Here is a 25,164-nt window from a genome sequence, read left to right as displayed (position 1 = left end):
TAAGGCTGCACACCTATTGCACATTGAGTAATCAATGTGCACAGATTAAACCAGCCATCACCACACATGGTGCTCCATGTTGCATGGCAACCTAGGAGCTCCAGCACCACGTGTCATTACCTACAAACTTCTAGAATAAAGCGGATTCCCACCCCAGGTCATGTGTTTGGGGGAGCCCAGTCAAAGTAATCTAGGTGGAGTGTGGCAGCCACCGAGGTGGTGTGTAGCAATGCACAATGTTACCCATACCTGAGTGTGTGAGACAGACGGGTATAACGCCTATCAGACACAGGTATATAGCCTACTTGAGTGTATCAAACAGACAGGTATATAACCCTTCCAGTCTTCCACTTTATCCGACAGACGGGTAAAAAGCCTACCAGTATCAGACAGACAGGGCTATAGCCTACCTGAGTATCAGACAGACAGGTATATAGCCTGCCAGTATCAGACAGACGGGTATACAGCCTACCTGAGTGTATCAGACAGATGGGTATATAGCCTACCAGTATCAGACAGACGGGTGTACAGCCTACCTGAGTGTATCAGACAGATGGGTATATAGCCTACCAGTATCAGACAGACAAGTGTACAGCCTACCTGAGTAGGGGCAGGGGGTTTCCTCTAGCTTCACAGCTCAGCAACACTTTCTTGTCCTCAGAGTTCAAGGGGTAGATGACATCATCGGGCTCCTGGATGAACACAGGGCCATACACGTCGTTCTCTACCGCAAAAGAGAGGAGAGTAGAAGAAGAAGTTTGAGTCAAATTAATAATCGAAGGCTGCATAACCAGCCTGCCGTAAGGAGCTGTCTGGAGCCTTTACGGTCGGCTGAGGGAAGTCAGGAACATGTACAAATGTGGGGAATAGATATACTTCATGAATTACATTTGATCCTGATGATGAATATCATTCAGTTCATTGCTGAGGGGGAGGCTTTGGTAAAATCCAGCTCAGCCAAATCAATTTTTCAGAGATCGGGGTTTCTTTTAAAAATCTTATTTTCCATAAATAATAATTGAGGACGTGCCAATTGTGTACATTGATATCCCTTTGTACTGTCTCCGGTTTCAAATTCTGGGAGGGGGGGGGGAAGAAATCCATAATCTAGTATTTCCCACCGTTTGTATAAGACATTATACGGTTTTGAGGTTCACAAATAATTCTCTTTCATCGTCGAATTAAGCAGATTCATGGCACGCTCACATCCAATTCTGCAATATGAACCCTTGATTTCGATAAGAAACGTTTCACACATTTCACCCAGCAGCTACTCAATTAAAGTCATCAGCTTGGTGAGATCGCAGCTGGTTGATACCACCCTGCTGTTAGCATGGGTTCGCATTGGGTATGTTAACCTGGGTAGCCTGGGAACCAGAAGGACCTGCAAGCTTCGTCTGGTTCAGACAGTTTTCCAGCAGCCCTGGCCGGGTTGGTTCAATCACAGCCATTTATCTGATATGCGGTTTGATACAATGACTGTGCAGAGAAGTGCCCTATGGGATGGCTGTTGAGGCACTTTCATGAATAACCAGGATGGCTGCCCCTGATGTGCCACACGTTTCATTGCTCTGACTGGTTGCATGTCTATCCTATCCTATATTGGACTGCGCCCGTTGATAACGCCCCCTGAAAATCGAACAATGAACTAAGAGGTTTGAGACTTATACATATTTGCGATTTGGTCAGGCTAAACTCTGGGCTCATTAAAAGACACGCACACATGCATGTGCAAACACATGTGCGCACACTCTCACTCTCACTCACTCACACACACACACACACACACACACACACACACACACACACACACACACACACACACACACACACACACACACACACACACACACACACACACACACACACACGGCGTATGGTTAAGCGCTGCGTCCGTCTGAGCGTATGAACAGTCTACTTGTTAGCAAGCGCGTGTCCTGCGTAATTGCATGTAGGTGGCCAACGAGACGTTACATCATTAAATTATATAGTGGATAATATCCCACCACTGTGACCCCTACGTGATGCTGCCCTGAGCTCTCTGTTCAGAGATCTCTCAGGCCCTTGGGGGCCAATCTGTAATTCCACAGAGCCAAGGTCAAGCATGGCATGTTTTATCCATTTAAAGACTCCGCCAGTACCATTTATATACCATAGACGCAACTCCCAGTTTTCACTGTTGGGGCTATAATCAAAGAGTAGAAGTATGAAATTAACTGAATTAATGTTTCGGTCCTTGAGCAGGGGTTTCACCAAAGCGGTTGTTATTAGCTATTGTGTATTGTTGTGTCATTAATGATGAAATATTTTTCTTAATGGAACAAACAAGCACTTTAATAAATAACAGATCGCTCAAATAGGTTTCTACAGTTTTAATAACCATCAAAGGTTTGTTTAAAATATATTGACTTGCCTTCCCTTTCAATTAGTATTCAGTTATTCTCTTTTCACTGCAGAACCCTATATTTTACATATTTGATCTTGAAGCAATCGGTATGTATACATACATATTTCATGATGGCTAGCTCTGCTATTCCTAGCATGTTGTTAAAAAGCACTACATTTTTTAGCATCCTCCAGCCCAGTGGTTTCCAACCAGGGCTTAAATCTCCAGCCCAGATTTCAACCCTGGAATAGAAGTACCACTCAACTACTACCAATGTTTACACAGATACCATATTATAACATATATAACACTACTGCTAAAAATCAGTCTAGCAGCCTATTCCAGTGTCTCCACCAGCTAACCAAGACAGAAGAGAACGAGTCGGAGTGAAGCTAACACAGCCTCAGGATAAATTGGAGACCTTGGACACTTTTTCTGGAGATAAATGTTTCCTTGGTCCACAAATTGGTCGTCCGCATGCACTCACAAGTTTTGAACTGTAGCCTATTATATGAATTATTAAATGTTTAATATGTAGGCTATCACTATTATATTAGCCTATATATAATATGTTAGTAGCCTATTAATAGTACTTTTTCCCATGAAACTATTATAAACAAACAGTAATTCAAATAGTAAGGATACTTTCTAGGAAATGATTACGATATCATTATTATCATAAAACATTTGGATTCATATATATTTCGTTATGTATACTATTGCTTCATGCAACTCATCCAACCATACGATATCACAGAGGGATGTATCCATGACACACCTACCGAATACCTTCTCTGGAAATTGTCCGGAAGCATAATAATACATCTCAAAGTCGGCTAATGAATGATTGTAAACGCCGTCGCTTCATTCAGCCGCCCTGCCTGCCGCCGTAATGCGACTGACTTGGCCCACATCAATGTGCGGTAATTGGTCCCCCACTTGGCTCCGTAGCCAGGAGGAATAACACGTTCCGACCATTAAACCGGCTCCAAAAAATAGAAGGGAACGGATTAACTGAAATAACATCGTCTCGCGGCGCATTTCACGGAGCATCATTTTATGACGCATAACGCACACCTCGGTAACCCTTAAAAAACATATTGAGAGGCAACTGACGGATTTCTGTTGTCCATCATTTTAACGTGGGGTGTATTTATAACTCTTCATTAGGTGTTTTATCACTACGGCGGAGGAGCCTCACAGCGGGCACAGTGAGACACATCAGCAGTATCTCCCCCCCGCCCCACGTCGAGTGGGAGGGCGGCAGGGGGGGGGAGAGAGGCTGACGACCGACCACCGGCGCTCAGGCCGTAACTCACTCTCTCTCTCTCTCTCTCTCTCTCTCTCTCTCTCTCTCTCTCTCTCTCTCTCTCTCTCTCTCTCTCTCTCTCTCTCTCTCTCTCTCTCATAAAGGCAAATACAGTTGTGCAAACTCTAGCTCATTATTATATACAATTAACGACCACTCTATAAGATCATATAATATTAAAAGTATACCATAATGTTCTCTACCATTATATTCTCCAATGTAATAAAGTATATCAGAGTAGATCCTTCAGTCATTGGGAGGATCTTGTGAAAAACATTCACACAAACACACTTTTTTCGAAAAGGCAAACAAGTGGATTTGGCCTTATGTCCTGAGTCAAGGAAGCGCCATCTTCCTTTCATACAATACATGTGCAGACATGCCAACAACACCATGTCCTCTGTGACACAACGTGCTGTGATTTCACAGTCTGCTTTCACCGTCCGTCAATACACTCACACAGCAGTCGCCTGGGAATGACTTCTGTGTTGGAAGTCAGGGAGCAATGGACGACAGAAAGATACAGAATGTGAATACAGACAGAGTGAGAGAGAGACAGACATACTGAATGAGAGAAAGAAAGCTACAGAAAGTAAATACAAACAGAGAGACACACAACATAAGATAAAGAAATAATACAGTTTTTCACAATTGCTTAAACACATTTCCTGATAGACTACCTCACTTTCTCAAAACCCTAAAAACAAATTTCAAAACTCACACACAAAATGCAAAATCCTACACTTCTCTTGCAAAAGCACACTTTGCCCTCAAAACAGTGTTAACTCTTCACTAAATGGTATTTTCTTTTCAAATGACAAACACATACATCATATGAGTAGACATTTCTAATCAGCCATTGAACACTGGTGTGCAAAATGGAAAACATAGTATGAATGGAAAACACTATATGAATGCTTCATCAATAGAATTCTGCTTTTGCATGTTAAGTGTTACACTGTCATCTGTTGGGTGTAAAATATTACTATCTAATTTTTTTAGATAGTCTGAATGAATGAATGAATGAATGATCGAATGAATGCATTTTCATTGGTTGTAACCAAAGGGTAGGGGCAGAAGCTTCATCTTATGTCAAGCCCCCCCTTCTCACATTTTTAAGAGTAACAAACAAATGTCATACATACAGTGTGTTACATAAATACATACACGTACATATACCCATAAGGGTCAATACTTATATCCAGTACATTTCCACCATAAGATGGATAATATCCTAAATAATGGTCATGATGGTGTTCATCATCATCACCATTATCAACATTCTCATAGAGTGATACTACTCAATGTCTGTACTTTAGTGTCATGTCTTTCTTCTGTGACCCTTCTATAGCAAATTGCAGATTGCTGATTGCACAGCCTTTGGAGTTTATAAATGTGATTGGCAGTGTGTTCTGTGTGAACACCAAGAGAGGGAATTCAGGAAGAGTGTGCAAGATATAGAGAATTGTGTGTAGTGTTGTGAAAAATCAGAGTAATCTGGAATCTGAGAATCTGAGTCTAAAGCAGAAAATGTGCTTGGAGTTAAGCAGAATTGGTTTTGCAGTTGGTACATGAGTTTCAGGTTGTGCACATTGTGTCTGATGTTCCAATTAATGTGTTTAAACAATTGTGACTGTAAATTCAACAATGGAAGGAAAATAGAGAATAGTAAGTCTGCTACAAATCTACAAATTTAAGGAAAGATTGAAAGAAGAAAAGCAAGAACAGATTGAAAGAAAGAAAGAATGAAAGGACTACTTATTATATATATATTATATATATATATTATAATTCATTGCATGTGTGGTCACAAACAGCTACTGTAGGGAGACCAGAGACCATGAAAAGAGAGTGAGAGAAAAATGAAGAAATAAACAAAGAAATGATACAGAAAGATATATGATAAAAGTAAACACAGAAACACAAAATAAGAACAAAAGTAAGAATCACTGCAGAGTCAATTAAAGATAGACCTCATGAAATAAATAAAGAAAGCATGAAATAAACTCAGTCGAAACCCAGATAGGAGAAAACCACACAAAACAAAGGCAAACTGAAAGAAATAAAAATGACAGAAAGCAATAAAGAAAGAAAATTGTGGGGATCAATTACAGTTTTTCTCAATTACACAAAAAATGGAACTATGCACACAATTCTGAAAACTTGAAGCTCATGTATCAACTACAAGACTCAAGACTGCTGAATGCTAAGCATAATTCCATTGTTTTCACCTAAATAGAAATTCCTAATCACATTTTTGCAAAACTCTAAGCACAAATCTCATCATTTACCACACTTGGTTCACCTGGAAAACACTGGCCTTCAAAACGCCACACCCAATTACCAATTGGTCTCACTCACTTCTCACCTGTTCAAAAATCAAAAACACTTCAATCATGTGTCAGAGCATAAAAGAGGCCTCAGGTGAGCTCTACTGTGTTGTAGATGAGCTCCTCTGGCCTGATACAGACTGATTTACATGTAGATCTGTTTCACTGCATTTATATTCTTATTTTTTATTTATTGTTGGCCTATGAAAAGCTTTTTTTGCAGTCAGTTCAGTTGAACATTTTACTGTATTCCAGTAACAAATATTTGCTTTGTTACCTTTTTGTACTTGTGCACTGATTTCATCATTACATCCCCCGAAAGACAGTCAACATTTTCATACTGTAGTGTTTTTTATTTTACTGTGAGTTTTGCAACATTGGTGTATTCTCAAAACTCACAACCCAGCTTCCCATTCATACTGTACACTTATAGTTGATACTACAACGTTGTTCGATTTCTGAGAATACACAAATGCTCCCTACTTTTGCAAAACTCACAGTACAGTACAGATACAGTAAGTAAAATGAAAAACACTACAGTAAGAAAATGTTTAGACTGTCTTTCGGGGGATGTAACGATGAAATCAGTGCACATATACAAAAAGGTAACAAAGCAAATAATTTACTGTATTTGTTATTGTCATACGTAAAGTAAAATGTTCAGCTGAACTGACAGCAAAAAAACAAAGGTTTTCATAGGCCCACAAAAAATTAAAATAAGAATATACAATTTGTTGGTACAGATCTAAATAGAAATCATCCCCCATCTCGACACAGTAGAGCTCACCTGAGGCCTCTTTTATGCTCTGACACATGATTGAAGTGTTTTGCCAGTTGAGTTTGAACAGGTGAGAAGAGAGTGAGGCTAATTGGTAATTGGTTGAGGCGTTTTGAAGGCCAGTGTTTTTCAGGTGAACCAAGTGTGCTAAATGATGAGATTTGTGCTTAGAGTTTTGCAAAAATGTGATTTTGAATTTCTATATGTGTGAAAACAGTGGAATTGTGAGTTTAGCAGTCTGGAGTCTTGTAGTTGATACATGAGCTTCAAGTTTTCAGAATTGTGTGCATAGTTCCATATTTTTTGTGTGTATACAATCGAGAAAAACTAACACATCCTATCTGCCAGGCCATCTACTAACCAATGTAGATAAACGTCTGTCTGTCTCCCTGCCGTCTCCCTGTTGTGTTACAGGGTATTACATCTTTAACTCCTGACAAACATATCCATCATTATTGAGCCCTGACAGCAGCCGAGAGAGAGAGAGAGAGAGAGAGAGAGAGAGAGAGAGAGAGAGAGAGAGAGAGAGAGAGAGAGAGAGAGAGAGAGAGAGAGAGAGAGAGAGAGAGAGAGAGAGAGAGAGAGAGAGAGAGAGAGAGAGATCGCAGTAATCCCACTTCAATTTCACAGGGGCCAGCACCCTGCTCACTCCAGAGTGTGAGCGGTGATGATGGATCTGTGAGATCCGTTCATTCTTCCCCGACCAGCCAGACGGCAACAGATGGGGGTGTGGCAGCCCGACGTCGGTGAGCGCGTGTTGGGGGGACTGGGCCTCACCTTGGCTGAGGGAGTCCTCCTCCTGGGAGCTGGGTGCTGACAGCTGGAGGGGGTGGCGAGGATGGTGACTGGAGGTGAAGGAGGACCAGTCCCCCCCGCCTCCTCCTCCTCCTCCTCCTCCTCCTCTGTAGTCCTGTCTACGTCGCGTCCTGGAGTGGAGGGATGGCGATGATGAAGATGACCAGCCGAAGGCCCGCCCCGCGTCTGGAACAGAGAGAGTAAAGCGTTGTGTCGATTTCTGCGTAGATTTCTCTTATCTTGGTCTTGGTGGGAACTACTGATCTATATCATGAACAAAGTTGAATCATATTGTTGCACTTCAAGGCATGTTCAACATATCAACACAAGCTTAAAGGTGACCACCAGGAGTGAGTGTGATTAGCCGTTACAAGCCATTTTCACATCACACTCACACCTGGTGGTATAATACGTCACCTTGAACCAAAGCGTTCCTCTGTTGACCGATGAGACGTGACAGACGTGAACACAAGGGGAAGTTAGAAACACAAACAGCGCTAACAAGCTTCATGAAGAAGAGGAAGCTACAGAATTTGTTAGGATGTCGTATTAGTCCTAATAGCTTTCTAAAGGCGAGTGCCAAAGGACTATTATGAGACTGTGGGGATATGGAACAATTTACCACCGTCATCGTTATCATGAGCACTTTCAAACTCTAACTGGATATATATCTCAATACCTACACATGACATCCAAATAATGTATATATATATACGTATAGATAGAGATTCTGCCTGGATTGTATATTCCATAATAATATATGAATTTAGCACGGTGTGGTAGCCCAAATGGGGTATGATATACACCGAGATAATTTAGTGTTGCTGCGTTGAAAATGAAAGGTGACAGTGTAAGATTGAAATATAGTCCGAGATATTACACAAATGAGGATGAATGTTACCTGTTATGTTTATTAAACTGTATGGAGCTTCACTCAAATGGAAAATGTACACATGATGCATAGTGTTTATTATCACTGGATCGACGTCCTCAGAGGCAGAACCCCATTGTTTGTTTTATGCTAGAGTCAAACACTGAGATTTAAATGGGAATTTGCATTAAATAAACATTTGGCACTGATGTTAAGGACAAGGCATCCACATGCAGACATCATGCTGCTAAAACAGAACGAAATAAAGATTCAGTGATTGGGTAGTGCGTGTCAAGATTCAGACACATTTAGTATTTGCATCCAAAGCAGTGAACAGAAAAATTCAGATACAAGTTATACAGGAGTGTAAAAGGTGTTTTTTCTTGTTCTATTTCTTAAGGACGGCTTGAGGAAGGCTGTGGGCATTGCGGATCAGACCCAGAACCTGTCATCTCGCGAATGGAACACCCTCAGCCTTGGTGGAGTGGACTACAGCCAGACACCTTTGAATGAACCACCAGATCAAATTAGTTCCCATCCTCAGCCCCTCCAGACACACAGAGGTCAGCACCCAACGAATCACTGCCCACGCAGACCGAGTAAAACCCGGGCAGTGACAGAGGAGAAGGAGAGGGAACATCACAACGTGAAGAGAGAGAGAGAGAGAAAAGGTCCATCAAGGTCCACAAAAACAACCCGGCAAGATGCTGGAATCATCCCAGGACCTGTCCAAACCCATCTCTCTCCCCGGCTCCTCCGACAGGCTGCGCTGCAATAGCCTGTCAGCGGAGAAAATTGTTTTTGTTTTGATACCGCATGAAAATATAATAACTTGCGATTGTGCAATTGTGAAACGCTCATGTCCCCCCGACGGTCGCCCGGTTCATTCCTAAAGAAGTGTATAAAGGAGCCACCAAAGACAACACCATCCTCCCGGGACGGCTGTTTAATGCAAACATTCCACATGAATAAAATGGAACCAGAGCCTAAGAGGCAGAGATGAAGAGGGCGGGACGGTCGGGGCTGACAACAGACTCCCAGGACCACGGAGCAATGGGAGCAGGGGCGGAGGAGGGGGATATCTTCAATTACATGATGAAGAGCCATGAAGAAACTAAATAAAGCTGAACATATAATTATGCGTCTTGGGGGACTCGTCAGCAGCAAAAATATTGCTTTTCTGCAATTGGGTGAGTGGGCAATTACAGTATTTCACCCTCTCCCGGGAATACCGGGGACAGGGAATCCATTTTTGAATTAAAGGCAACCGGGAGTTTTTCAATTGAAAAGCGAAACCATTAGTTACCAGGAATGGGCTGAATATGTTACCCTGCTAAGAATCAGCCAGGGAGTGCTTTACAGGAGATTTAGAGAGCTGCTATGTCCTAATCGCCTGCAACCCTAACATATAGGCATCTGTTTCATTATCAAACATACCTTTAAATCAAACACCAAACATTCTGCTGGAGAACGAGAGGCGAATACATAATCCTTGTCATTGGATGTATATCACAACATCTCTCTCTTTGTTATATATATATGTATCACTATATTCTACATATATTATTTGACTAATACTCATTTCAATAAGTCTAAATGTAGATAATAAATTGTAATTAATACCTGTGTGTGAACATATGACATATCTTCCTCCAACAAAATTCTTGGTTGGGTTCCTTTTGGATGAATTCTGGAGCTCCCCCACCCCCCCCCCACACCCCGATAAATTTAATGCAACACCTTTATATACCGTGTGCCATTTCATCCGTTCCCTTTTATGTGATATCAAAGAAAAAGAGAAAAAAGTCTGAATTTTTTCCCAGATTGCTATGCTAAAAGAGCATGATGTCACAAGGTGGAAGCGGCTGGAGAAAAGTCCCATTACAGGAACAGAGAGGGGCTGAGTCCTGATGAATGCAGCACATTACACATGGAAGGGGTCTTTTGTGGGTCTGAGTGGTGAAGCCAACAGTCTCTCTCTCTCTCTCCCTTGCTCTCTGTCTCTCATGCTCAACCCCTCTCTCTTGCTCTCTCTGTCGCTCTCTCTCGCTCGCTTTCCCCTTGCTTTCTCTATCTCTCTCTCTCTCTCTCTCTCTCTCTCTCTCTCTCTCTCTCTCTCTCTCTCTCTCTCTCTCTCTCTCTCTCCCTCTTTCTTTCCCTTGCTCCCTCTTCCTCTCCCATGCTTTCTCTCTCTCTCTCTCTCTCTCGCTCTCTCTCTCTCTCGCTCTCTCTCTCCCTCCACCACTTGCTCTCTCCCTCGCTCACTTGCTATCTCTCTCTCTCCCTCCTGTCAGCTGTCTCCTTCATCAGATAGAGGAAATGACCCCAGCAGATAGCACTGATCCTTGTCTCCGCGGGAACGGGAGAAGGCGACTTGTTGAAAAGGGCCCGCAGCATTGGGCCACATTACCAGCGTGCTATGGAACAATGCATGACGGATCACTACCTGCCCTCCACCTCCAGATAGCATCAGGCCACAGAAAGAACCACAGAGGACTCTCCCTTTTTTAATTGTTTGAAAGAAAATGTTGTAGCTATCGTTGTTGTCGCTGTTTCCTCTACCAAGGCGATTTCCTTGTTTCTATCTATTTTTGTTTTTTAACAAAAATAGATAGAAAAAAAAAAAAACATAAAACATTCTCAAAATACAACCTGGCAATGGACAAACAATCTTTCTACACATTAGTCAGTTTCTTTATTGAGTAGTATTATACATAGTGTGTGTGTGTGTGTTGAACATTTAAATACTATATTATATACAACAAATACATAGCGTCACAAGTATATTGAAAAGTGTTGTATTTGCTCGACATGCATTCACATGTCTGTGCATTGCTTTCCACACCACAGTACTGCTGGAATGTGTGACGGCGACGCAACCTACTGACATGTCATTGTTAAAGCATTAGACTGTAAGGACACCTTGTGATGGGAGTCAAAATGGAGGAATCCCAAGCACAAGATGGAAGCCGAGGGGAGGCCACCGTTTAATAATTTTTCCAAATCAAAATTCGATCTGAAACGCCCGCATGGTCGTTGCCTGCGTGGTCGTTTCCATCGCTTAATAAACTAACTGATCCTCGTCTCCTCGCGGAAACCCCCTGGATTGGGCCGTCTAGACGCCGTGTGCCGCAGCCACACCGCCCCGATCACATTTAAATAAACTGGTAATTAATTAGGGCTGAATTCATCTCACAGAATGGATATGGATGCACCGAGGAGGTGAGGGAAATGAAATTGCTGTGCGAGAAGCCTCCTTCCCCCACGCCTCCTTCAGTCACATGACAGATATGGAGGTATATGGTGGGGTAGGTAAACATGGGGGACAACAAGGTGTGTCTGGTGGGCCAGATAAGACGGATAAAGTGTGCCAGAGATTGATAGATAGATATATTTATGTATGTGTATATATATATATATATATATATATATATATATATGAGAGAGACCAAGAGAGAGAGAGATGGGGGGATCAAAGAGAGAGAGAGAGAGAGAGAGAGAGAGAGAGAGAGAGAGAGAGAGAGAGAGAGAGAGAGAGAGAGAGAACAAGGGAGAGAGAGAACGAGAGCCGGAGAGAGAGAGAGAGGAGGCACTGAATGTGCTGCAAATGTCATCTCCCTGTAATCCATGGCTGGGCTGGTGGAGACTTGAGGTAACCACGTGTGTGTGAGCAGCCTAGGACCCCAGCCTCACCGGACGCGGCGGGGAGGAATTAATTAGAATAACACAAGTAGGTGAACGCGTGGAGGGGGGCTTAGGTAGATGGACCTGATTAGCATTAGCCCGCGAGATTAATGAAGACCTTCACAGCCAGATGATATTGACTGAGGCTGATTATGCCCCATACCATTTGCTCAGCAGAATATCATCACCGACCGGCCCATTCATATATCATAAGAACCCCCCTCGCCCCCTCCAGCTACCTGTCCTCTCAGGCCGGGGCTTCAGGTTTGACAGCCCAGAGTCCTTCTATGTCCTATAGGTTGCGAGCGTCGCTGGTGTGCATGGCTACATTGGTTCAGCGTGGCCGTGTGGGCAGTAAGGGTGTGGCGACCTTGCCCTCGATGGCCCTGCTTCAGCTGGAGGGCATCGGGCCCATTCAGGCCGGGATCCATCGCTGTTATGCTAAGTAATCACAATGTACATGCTGAGGGACTCACACACACTCACAGGCATGCACGCACGCATACACACACATGATGATTTAGGCACACATTAATGCATGGACAGACACATACACATGAACATGCACTCAAGGATACACCCGTGCACACATTAAGATATGCGCACATATGCATGCAAGACGCGAACAGGTACACACAAGCACTCTTGAAGATATACACAGACATTCATGCATGATGCAAACACACACACACACACACACACAGGGTAACTATTTTGACAGAGAAATGTCAAAACAGCTTTTTGTCCATCACAACAGGTATCAGTGGGTCCTGGTTGGATTGCCTGAAAACAGTCTGCGTCACAAGCCCTACAACATAGCAACAGTGGAAGCAACAGTGCAGGGAGCAAATCTTTTTTTTGTAGGATGGTAGGGGCAAGTACCGCCTTTTTCGCCTCTGATTGGTTAGAAGGGCTCTTCTCCGATAGTAGTTTCTGTTAAGCAGGCAGGATGCAAGTTAGGACCAACACATCTCTCCTCACCTCAGGGAGCCTTAATGGACTCTGTGTTGACTGTTAATTGTACTGCTGTTATAAGCCTATTTGCTGGTTGGAAAAACTTGGAGCCTAGTTGTTAGAGGTTGTCAATGTTACTCCACTGCAGTGTACAATAGTCGCGTTACATTTCTCGCTGCTTTCCATACCTAGTTCCCTCTGTGTAATTGTGTGACCTGCACTGCACACAGCTGGGCAAAATAGTGCAGTTTTATTCAATGCCTAAGTCGGCTTCTGTACTCTTTAATAGGACGCACTTATCACTGTTGGACTGAGTTTGTTTGCTTCTGTTGTTGGTAGACTAGCCGACAGCGTGCCCTGTGCCATAACCAGAGAAAGAGCCCTTCTAACCAATCAGAGGCGAAAAAGGCGGTACGTGACCTCCTACGAAAAAAATATTTGCGTGCAGGGATTCCAGTGATTGGATTGATTACAGTGATTACCAGGGTGAACCAGGGTAAGCAGGGTAAGCATACGTGAGTAGGTTCCAGAGGTACCGGTACAGTTCTCAATGTTGCTTTATTACACATAGAAAACTAAAATGTGGACGTGAAATGGATTTTTTTGATTAATTATTATTTATGTTGATTGTTGTGCGATCAACACAGTTTGGAACCAGATATAGAAATATGCCTCAGCTTCTTCCACATTAAACACCTAGGCCAGTACATCAATAATAATGATTCCGGAAGTAATAGAAGAAGGACAGATAAGAAAGATATGAACATTAGCATTTTGGAGGTAATGAAGGGACTCCTCAGATGATGGGCTTCCTCATGAGACTAAAAAGGAGTTGGGAAACTGTACTATTAGAGACTTGGCGCTAGGCCCATCGCAGAGCCCCGCCCTCTCCATGGCAGCCCGCTGACGGCACAAGCGATGAAGGCCAGGAGCGCCCCTTCACAGACGCTCCTTGTTTGTTTATTTGTTTGTTTGTTTGTCTCATCGCAGAGGTGAACCTGTCTGAATATAGGCCTGCCTGTCAGTAGTACGGCAGATGGCGGCTGGGGTTTGTTTTCTTTGGAAGAAGAGGAGGGAAGTGGCCTAGATGTGCCGTTGTTTACCCAGACTGCAACAGGAGCAGACATGCATTTAAGGGGTTGCTGCTGCTGCTGCTGTGGCTGCTGCAGAAGGTGCTTCACACACCACTTTGTGTCGTTTTCTGTTCGGGTGAACACAGCGGTGTAACAAAGTGTTTCATCATCTCTCCGTAGCCGCGCCTGCCAGATCCAGGTCAGGGGCTCCGACGACGGAGGGGGTTTCTGAGAGAGAGGGGTCTCAACTGACGATTACACCTGGGTTGGAACGTGAGATACACCCCACTTTAAAGCGTGTCAGCGCTTATTAAAAAAGCATACCCGCACTGGTTAGTTTATCTGAGATAAGGTGAGATGTATTTTACTGTTACTCTTTTCTACTCTTAACTCATCGCGGACGAGAGAAATGGGTCCCGGCAGAAGTGCTGGACCGTATAAGCAATGAGAATGAAATAGAGGTTTCAAAATGTAAAGTGACGTTTGAGTTCTTATGTTGAAAGTCATGTACTGTGACTAACAGGAAGTTTGCAAGTGCGCTATTCACATCTTCCATCGGTAGCAGTAGATCCACAAGTAGTAGCCTACAGCTGTTGTCAAGGGCCCTAAGACCACTCCGTTTTGTTTACATTTCCTAGAAGGTGTGTAAAGCATTTTTTGTGGGAAACATGTATTCTATAGTATTTATTTGGTGCATGGCCGGTGTGTGTGTGTGTGTGTGTGTGTGTGTGAGTGAGAATGAGTGAGAACGTATGCAAATTCCAAAAACCAATTCCCATTGGAATGGTCATACTTCAGGAATACTCTCATGCCCTTGGTGAAACCGACCTCATGAATCACTGATACAGTGTCTTGCAGAGGCATTCAGACCTCTTGACAAACTCACTCATTGCATGGAATTTCAATTGGACCGCTGAAATGTTGTTCATTCCGTGATGTCTTATGCTATATCACCAGGACTCAAGATTGAATTTCTAGGTTATAATGTTAATATTGCCGGAAGGGGGGAAACACTAACTTAAATAACAATAATTGAATTGCATGCTGTGGGTCTACCAATCCTCTAGGAAGCGTTAAGTGAACAGAAGAGAATCATTCCTATTCCTATTCCTATTCCTTACTCCTCTTAGAGAGATGCTATCAATTGAATGGGTCGTCTAATTATCTCACGGATTGAATCTCCATGAGGGACCTCTGATCAGATCATCGCTCCGGAGAACAATGATGAGAGCTGAAACAGAAGAGCATCCCATATAGATGTTTCACATGAGGCCAGACAAATATTCTAACAAGGGAGACCGCACTGCCAATCAAAGTGCAAAGGATGCTGGTATAGTACCCTTCTATTTTATATTTGTAATATAGTTGATTCTTTAACCAAAGGGACTACCAGTGGATTTTCGATCCAATGCAGACATTTGGGTTTGAAACCCAGAACATTTCAGCAGGGAGTCAAAAAGAAGAACCACTAGACTACCCAGAACTTGTTTAAGCCCAGCCATGTATGACCTGGGGGAACCCAATCTCAGAACTACAGGGATCAACCAGGTGACCTGTGACAAAGACCAGTGATCATCTGCAGATAACACCTTCACTTTAGGAGGATACCCTTCACTTTAGCACGGCCCAGACATTACACTTTTATATTATTTTAAGATGAAACTGTGTTTTGCACAGAATGATTCATAGGATTCTCTTATCTTGGTTCAGGTTATTTTACTATTAACTTTACACTTTGTTCAAAGTGCCTTTCAGGGAAATCAGATATGTCTTGCTCAAGGAGGCTTACATCAAGGTTTGAACCCAGAAACTTTTTCAGTGTCAAAAAACCCAACCACCAGACAAATGTGCCACCCTTTGTTAGACTCTTCTTCTTCTACATGTTTTATTTCTTCTGTTAACAGGGGCAGACAGGAGGACCAAAGGAGCTCTCTGCTCAGAAGAACCATTGTAAGCTACATCTGCAGGCTGACAGAATGCAGTAATTTCAGCCTTAGTTTGACCAAAAGAGCAAGAAAATGGGTTTTGGCAGAAGATTCATGGAGATACGTCTGGTTCCATTCAGATGAAGCTGATGTTGGAAATAGTTCTTAGTGGAGCGTCCATGGATGAGGAGAGGGGGGGTGATCTCTTTTTCGAGGAAGAGCAAGATATGTGAACAGCATCTTAAGCGAAGATGCATGCATAATATTGTGATCTTAGTTTGCCTGCAGGATGAAGCAGATATATAGAGTGCATTTTATTTCATGGATAAATGTGATTCCTGCACAAATGCGTTTGTTTGCTGTTGAATTGCTTGTAACTGATATGTTGAACTTGAACACATGACTGCATGGTTGCATGTGTGTGGACTGCATAATGTGGCACTGGGTTTTATCATTTTATACATAAATATTCATGTGTAAAGAAAATGAAAAAGTGAAAGTTGACAGCATTTTAGGAAAATTTCAATACACAGGTCAGAAAACAAAGTTTGCATCATCATTGAAACACTGCCCTTGCCTATTCCCCTACAATCAAATCTGAGTAAACATGACTGAAAAAATTGTCAAAGAGTATTTGTCTACGTATTTAAATGTATTTATTCCACACTTGTTGCTTACTTGTTGATTGTTGCTTACCGGATACCGAGATGACACTGTGTCCCACAATTACTTAAACATTACCTCTGAATAAACAGACACTGAATCAGTAAATAAAGAGTATTTTAAGATTTCATAATGCGGTGATGTTTTTGTTATTTTATACTGAAATGAAAACAATGTTTGATGTAATAAAATTGTTGAATAAAAGCACTTAGATTAAATAATTACAGGGCTAAGTGATGTTACGGGGATGAAGGGGGGGGTTGCACCAGGCGAGTTCGACGACCAGACACTCAAGGTCACAGGACAATTATCTGGATTCATCTTCATAGAAAAATGGGCAGATAATAAAAAGAGGAAAAATCAATCCCCATCAATTTCTATATGGCTGCTAAAAAAAGCCTTATATTGTATGCATTGTAGTTGTGTAGTTGTGATGAATTGCAGTAGGGGGGTCACAAATCCGGTAGAGGGTTGGTAAATTACTGTAGAGGGTAAACAAATGATCTCAGCCGTAAACAACCATGGTGTTATTTAATGTTAAGATGGACCATCTCATAAAATCAGACAAACCAAGTGGGAACTTGGTTTATGTTGCTTCATGAATACCGACACATTGAAGTTATGGTTAACGTTTTGAAGAGAATGTTTGGTAATTGTTTCTAGTCAAGTTAAATTGACTTAAACATCGGATTACATTTAGAGCCTGCATAATAAACGGTGGAAAGGGTCTTGCTAATGCTTGCTTCTTCAAGTTAATCTCACAATCTGCCCATTGTTCAGATTCTAACCAGAGTCCATGTGAGGCATTCCCTTCTTTAAAATCAGCCACTTACTCACAGAACTCACACAACTACTTAAAGGGATATTAAACACTCTGGCAAACACCCTGTCTAGTAAAAGCCCTTAGAATGTGCCTTTATCTACGTTCTCGAGGCCCTTCTTGCCAACATCGAATAGAATAAATAGGGAGGTTGCGCAAGACAAACAGGAAGCGATTATAATAATAACAAGGTTAACAACAGTTATTAAGATAACTCATTAGAAATGTGACAGAGTAGACCGTTTTCGTGATTACACTTTGAAGCATCTTTACAGTTTCACATTCAAAAAAATGCAGTTGGTTGACGTTCGACTGGTAGAGCGAGGCATCAGTGCAGCCAGGGTGAGGGGTTTGAGTTCCACTGAATGGATCCAATCGTGATTTTGCTTGACGTCCTTCCACATTACATGAATTACGTAGATGTAGGGGCATTTGAACCGGCTGTATAAATCCCTGATATCATACCATAAGACGCGTACGTGAAGTCTTTTTCTCTCGTTCTCGTCACCGTCATCCAGACATAGTGACAGATGGAGGCGGTTAATCCACTGACCACACAGCCCATGACCACAGCCCATTTAACCCTCAGATCTGGGAACCTCCATCTCTAGAACAGCACAGCTGAGCACAGCCTTTTCAATTCATCTGGACACACACACACACACACACACACACACACACACACACACACACATACATACATATATACTATCCCATTACCGTGTGTGATTCAGAAATAAACGGCCCTTTCTACAGCCAAGGCTGTCTCCGTCTCTCCTGAACAGACTCTTCTCAGTCATATTATGCCTGACTTTTGAGGGGTCGGCATCTGAGAACCCATCGGAATAATCACTGTGTTTTGTGGTCACAATGCATGAATAAAGCCCTATTGACATGACGTCCACGCTGCAGGAGAGAGGCCGAAATGCTGACCAATATGTTGGATCCACAATCCTTTTCAGCACTGACTGGACCATATCACCACCCATAATAGGGTAAGATCTAATGTGTCTGTTTTTCTATTTTTATTTTTTCTGTTTTTCTGTTTCTATTTTTGTGTGCTTTTAAGAAGACAGTAGAGCGATTAGTAGAGATTAGTAGACAGTAGAGATTTTCCACTGCAGCAAACTCGTGCTACGAAAAGCAGAGGCATGTTCTGGCGCAAATGATACTTTTTTTTTTATTTTACTGATCTAAAAATTGTGCCACTGCAATTGCACCACTGACCGAAAAATATCTGGTCTAAATGCACTAGCGGATAGCGCAGTTGGTGTTACTATTTTGAGTGCCATGGCAGGTCGGAACTGCAACATAAGCTTACACACACGTAGGCTATACACAGCACAAACATGCAAACGATTAGCCTAATTGAAATATTATGATGTCAAAGATTGTTCATATGTGTGAAACTGCATAGAAATAGCATGTGGATTGTGGAAACATTTTTTTCCATAGGGGCTGCATGAATGAACACTGTAGTAGGCTATGCCATGTGTTAAAAAAAAATAAATTATAATAACAATAATAAACTCGAGCAAAGTATATCCCAGCCTTCCAAAACAAAATCTTGTTTTAGGGTAAATGGTTGGTTAAATGATTTGGGAGAGAACAGATGATACAGCGGTAAGAAGTTGTGCTTTTAAATCAATGCATCTGCAAACACTGTACAGCAAACACATATTTTCTTGAAACAGACCGTGTACAAGCCCATAACTTTTAGGATTGATGAGTATTTGATCGTGAGAAAACATAGTTTTACCGCGAGTGAGTGTTTAAAAGAATGAATGAATGCGGATGATGCTTGGCGTGCGTGTGTGTGCGCAGCCATCTGTTTAAACACAAGAAAACTAAACACGTAACGCATAATATAGTCCATAGCGATGTATATTAACAGAGGGGACACATGCATATTATGAACACAGGTCCATAACGATAATGTATACAATACTGGTAACAAACAATGTTTGTTAATGTATTGCAGCATATCATTAAATAGACCCACAGTTGTGGCCACAGGACCGCGTCCACATATCATATATGTTAAGTTGTCTTTGCCAAAATTTACATGACAACTCAGTGTTTCTGAAGTTTGAGAAGAAAACATTATTCCATGTGTGAATTATTATTGTTTGTTTATTTTTATTACTATTATTTGGCCATAAACAGAGACTGCAAACACGCTGTCAAAATATCAACTTGTCAAGGCAAATGCACTGGCTCTTAAAGGGGATGGGAGATGGAACTCTCATTGGTTTATTGCACGTTACACCAAAAACACACCTACGGGTTTCAGACCAACCCATTTTAGATTTGCGTCAGGCGCAAGAGTCATTTATCCGCCATCATAATAGCAACATCGCCATAGAACTGCCCACAAAGCTACTTGCGCTTCACACTTGCATTTTAGACAGTCTAAATAGGGCCCTAGGTGTTCTTATTCAAATATGTGTTTCTGACTCACTGGAGGTTCAGCCATAGCTGCGGGCAAAAACCGGGCAGAAACCAGCCAAAATGCTCCATACGCTGGTTTAAACCCTAACAAGCTAATGGATGAAGCATTGGCCAAGCTCAAAGGCAACATACACCATGTGGCAGAGCTAGTGCCCATGCAATTTCATGCATGTGGTGTTTAGACAATCCAGCCTGATTCACTACTACACAAAAATAAGGATTAAGTGATTGATTTTATCCCAGACTAGACTAACAGAAAGAGCAGCCTTCCACTTGATATTTTCTTGTTAACAAACCAAAGCTAATCCAGATTCAAGGGGAGATCGGGCAACTATTAACCGAACATTAAGCTTAACAGGGGATCTTGGCACTGTGGAAGACAGGATTGTTACTTGTGTGTTCGTGCTTGCTTATAATCCTTAGATCATTCAAACTGAGCACTAAGTTTGCGGTTCACTTCAATGTGTTGATACCGTGGTTCATTGTGCTTTGGTTAATTTTGTGCTTTGGTTAACGGAACTCACACAACTGCTTTGTGTTCCAGTTCATTATTATTTCTGCTGCAATCATTCAAAGCCGAAGCCAAATGCCAAAGCTTTAAAACCTTGCTATTCCCAACTCAACCTGAATTATCCCCAATATATTATGTCCTATACAAATAAGTCCTCTTCAATGCCTAAAAAAACAGAAACTACTATAAAAAAGCACACATTGTGTCTCTATGGTAACCCTTCAGTGACTCTTAAACCTAGGGTAGGCAATATCTTTTAGAAGCATTTTTTGTCATATTTGTTGAAATGTCTTTACATCCCGACAGCAACCAATAAATCAAGTGCTCGAAAAAATATAATAAAATCCGTTATCCTCGGCTGTCACAGGCATATGGGTGCAGGCATGAAATAAGCCCATCCAATATTTAAATTCGGCCCAAATGACATGATTGGATGGCTGTCTCTTCTAGCTGCGTGCGCTTTTTGCCCGTGCATTCATTGAGCATGACAGGAGTCTTCCAAAAGAAGACCTATTTCTAAAGCTAGCTAGCGGTCTGTTTTCAGGGTGTGGCATTGAGGGGAGGCTTTTTTCAGTTGGATACTTTCAAAATCTGGCTTACTCTGGCTGGTGTTTCTAAATTGGCTACCGTAGCTTTAACAATGTAACCCGACCACCTGTCAGGTTACTGTTTTAAGCTTTTCTTCAAGTCTGTGTTTGTTGAAGTTCGGTCGAAAAGCCGACACAGCGGTTAAACTCTGTTGGGCTGAATGATTGACAATGTACGATTTTACTGTGTCATATCGCAGACACTGTGGTTACCCCTTGACTTCTCCTGCACCACACCACCACTCCTGATATCTGAAGCAGCATCCTACCTGAAAGGCAGCTGATTAAGGAAAGCAGGAGAAGAGGTTTCCATGACGACCCCATGCTTCTTCTCGGAGTCCCTTCTGCCAGGCGGTCAGCGGAGGATCTGGGTCTTCATTAAAACTGATCCTGGGATTTAACGAAAAGAGGAACACACACACACACACACACACACACGCACACACACACACACACACACACACACACACACATGAAGATCAAGGACGTTCAACCTACCTCATCACACATGAGGGTACAAAATGATAATGGTGTACATTTTTCTATAATCAGTTTTAGCATTGAATTGAACTACTGGTGTTTGGAACCATTAACACTGACATGAATCAATGTAATTTTTAATTGTTCTGAACATTCAGAACTTCATTCAGCTTTACACTGTGTACAACAATGACATACAGATGACATATTTTATAATCTTGAACTGATTAGCATCCATGTCATCTTAAATATCAGTCCTAACAAAAATGTTCTTTTTTTTGTTAGTGTTACCAAGATTCTCACACCCAAAACCTCACCTACAATCTAAACCATCCGACAAGCTGGTCACATTGGCAGCATCAGCAAAGTTAATCCCCAAGAGACTGTTATGTTATCAGTGTGTTATGTTGGTCCCCAGAAGACTGTTACACTATAAATGTGTTACCAATATTTCCAACACTCACAACTGCTACTACAATCTGAACCATTCAGCTTGTTTGTGTCCATGATTATTAATAAAAAATAAATCCCAGTCACCAGAAGACTGTTACGTGTCTATATGTGTGCCATCAGTATATTCAATACTCACAACTACCAATATACTCTGAAGCAGTCCACATGAAAGGGACACAAGTATCCCAGGCGAACATGATTTGTGTGTCGACCCCAAAAACATAGCTATGCTACAAGTGTGTTAGGTTGTTGCCCAGAAGTCTGTTAAGCTATTCCTGTGTTCCCAATATTTTCAACAACATTAACAATTCACAATGCAGGTCTAATATGAATCCCAGGTCAATACAGGCTGAACAAGAGGGAGCTTGCTTGTATCAATGTGAGACTGTTAGGCTACAAGTGTGCTCTGCTCGAGGTGTGTTTATTTATCAGTATTTTCAACACTCTCTACTACTTCTGCACTCAGGCAACATGCAGGACCCGTCTGCACCCCGGGTTAAGTCTCTGCATTCGGTTAGAAGTTCAGAGACTCAGACCCCAGGTTCCCCCCAAGACAACCCCGGGGCTATGGAGTGACTCAGCAGAGGTACAAGGGGCCCGGAACCACGCTGCTCCCCATCACACCCCTGCACTGCGAGTGTTGTTTTTCCCCCCCTCGCTCTGTATTATTTATTTAGTAAACTAGTTTTAAAGTCATCTACTGGATTTAAGCCCTCTGACTTGGGAAATGGCTGCAATGATGCAGTGGTGCATTGTGGTTTGGAGGTTTAAGGATCAACATCGTGTCTACCGCTGTTCTCATCATGCTAATAACAATACATGTATTCAAACATTCCTTATGTATTTATTCATTAAGTACCACAACACATATTTGATTGAGTGATACGCCTGCGATTGCGAGTGATTGTATGAAATACAATTATGAAAGATCAGGCAAGAGAGTAAGGGTGTTTGACTCCCAACTTAAAGGTTCTGGATTCAAAACCCTATATATGCAGTTCAGCGGTAGGCATCCTTGAGCAAGATTTCCTAACTCCAACCTGCTCTTTAATTTCACTGTCCACATAAATAGTTTTTCTACTACACTTGTACACTTAGAGGTTTAGAACCATCCAAAAACCATTAGAAACAGGACGATTGTGCATTCTGCCCTCCTGCCGTCTACCCAATTGCAAAGAGGTGTGACTTACCAGCCCCTAAAACAGGAGGGTTATTAGTGAGTTTTTTTCAAGCTGTGGACAATACTGCTGATTGAAACGATATCAAACCAGTAAAGAATTGGCAGTGAAAGCTGTCCAGATTGAGAGATTAGCTATCGGCTAGAGATCCAATTGATGCTACCTCAATTAATAACCTTTAGCATATGGTGAATAACATAGTGAATTCAGCCATGTTTATAACCAAGCATGAGTCAGCAACATACGCAATAGCCGCTACCATGAGTGGTTAAATGTAAAACTGGCACAACCTGCCTAACAACAACAGATTAGAGAAAATGTCCACATTACTAAATCTAGATGGTTTATATTGTGCACTCATGCTAATGGAGATGCCGTGAATATTATTTTTGCAATATAATCAGTGACAAGGACCTTTACTGACATTTATCACCAAAAACAAAAATTCAAGCTGCAAGCTGCTTTTGGGTAAATGTATCTGTTCAAATGATCATTCAATTGCTCAAAAGCAGACCTTTGTCAACGAGAAATGAACCCCAAGCTGACCCAAGTGCAGCTTGCTTCAAACCAGCGTGCAAGGCCAGAACACTGACGGCCAGGGTTGATCTACGGCAGATGAGATTGGCAAGGGAGCAGGCTGTTGAATTGGGGCTGCCCCACACTAGACTCACTAAATCCAGCTCCAAATGCGGCTTTTCTATCCTCCTTAATGCACTAAAGTCTCAGCTTACTGGACTATTAAGCTAAATGAGGCTCTGCTCCCCAAAGGTTCACCGACATGTTGGATGATTTGTCTTTACATTCAGGGGTAAATGTTTATTTTTGCATCAGATATCTGATCAGCCGCGCTGCAGTAAACGCCTACAGTTTTGAAGAGCAGCCGCCGCCGCAAAAAGTTATGTGCTTACTCGGCTCTTCAGAGCTTAAAATACATCCCCGGCGCTTTGTAGCACAAAGTAGCGTTGGCGGCTCAAGGGCTACTGTACGCCACGGTCATACTTGTAGCACAGATAGCCTGCACACGTGTGCTCAATTCTGCTCACGCTTATTGCCCACATGCCAATATCGATGAGGCACTAGCAGGACTTAGTTTAAGCTGTTCAGCGCTCAAGCATTGTTTTTCTCCGGGCACTTACATGGACACTTGTGATGGGCTGACACAGAACTTCCATCATCCAGCTGTAGTATTAGTTCACCCTGGAGCCACCTCCACTTATTCTGCCTTCATCTCCTGTGTTGGCACAGGGTATGGAGCGACTGCGTGACAGGGTAGGGGGGCGGACGGGTGAACTCACACACTGACAGGGAGGTGGATATGTGCGACGGTCTGATAAGTTGGTGGATGGTGGATTGAGTGGTTGAGGGACAGACTGATGTGTAGGCGGAAAGTCTGACTGTCTTGACTGATAAGTAGGTGGTTGGTCTGACTGGCTGGCTGGCTGACGGGCAGGTGGACGCCAGGCCTGCTTGATTGGTTAACCCTGTTATTTGACGGACAGACAGGTGGGTGAAGGATTCGTTGCCTGATTGACCGAATGTGCCAAGCAATCATTTTGCGTTTAACCCCTTGAAACAGGAAAAAAGGGTTCAAGACAGGAAGAAAACGAAAATGAAACAAGCTGTTCAATGTTGAACATGATATGGTACCGAAGGCGTGTCTCACTTCATGTCTGTCAGCTGGGGGTTGAGGTAAATCTATTGTGTGCTTCCAGTAAGTGTTTTATCATTTTTGCGCCCGTCTACAGTCCACCGTGGAGATCAAATAGAGTGGGCCTGCAGTGAGGCGGACAGGGGTCCTCCCACTTGACTGCTCCACATCAAACACTGCTCCGTCTGTGGGCTCACACTGCCATCCTCCTCAGTCAACCGCACGCTTCAGCCGCTCGCTCTCACTCCCTCTCTTATTTACGCCTCTA

General features: G+C 42.5%; 1 protein-coding gene across 1 annotated transcript in view; it reads right to left on the bottom strand.

Moving 5' to 3' along the window:
• cntn5 (contactin 5) overlaps nt 1-21,461 on the bottom strand; it is a gene marked incomplete at both ends in the record, with an annotated part of 101,056 nt that extends 79,595 nt beyond the window's left edge. The window contains 2 exons of the mRNA XM_084466369.1: nt 601-724; nt 21,407-21,461. Of these exons, the coding sequence (XP_084322495.1) occupies nt 601-724; nt 21,407-21,461 (179 nt within the window). The remainder of the gene's footprint in view (nt 1-600; nt 725-21,406) is intronic.
• Nucleotides 21,462-25,164: the final 3,703 nt, after the last annotated feature.

The sequence above is a fragment of the Micromesistius poutassou genome, assembly GCF_964030765.1.
Source record: "Micromesistius poutassou genome assembly, chromosome: 4".
Classification (NCBI taxonomy): domain Eukaryota; kingdom Metazoa; phylum Chordata; class Actinopteri; order Gadiformes; family Gadidae; genus Micromesistius; species Micromesistius poutassou.
Note: the sequence above shows the minus strand (reverse complement) of the source record. Positions and strands in the feature narration are given on the sequence as shown.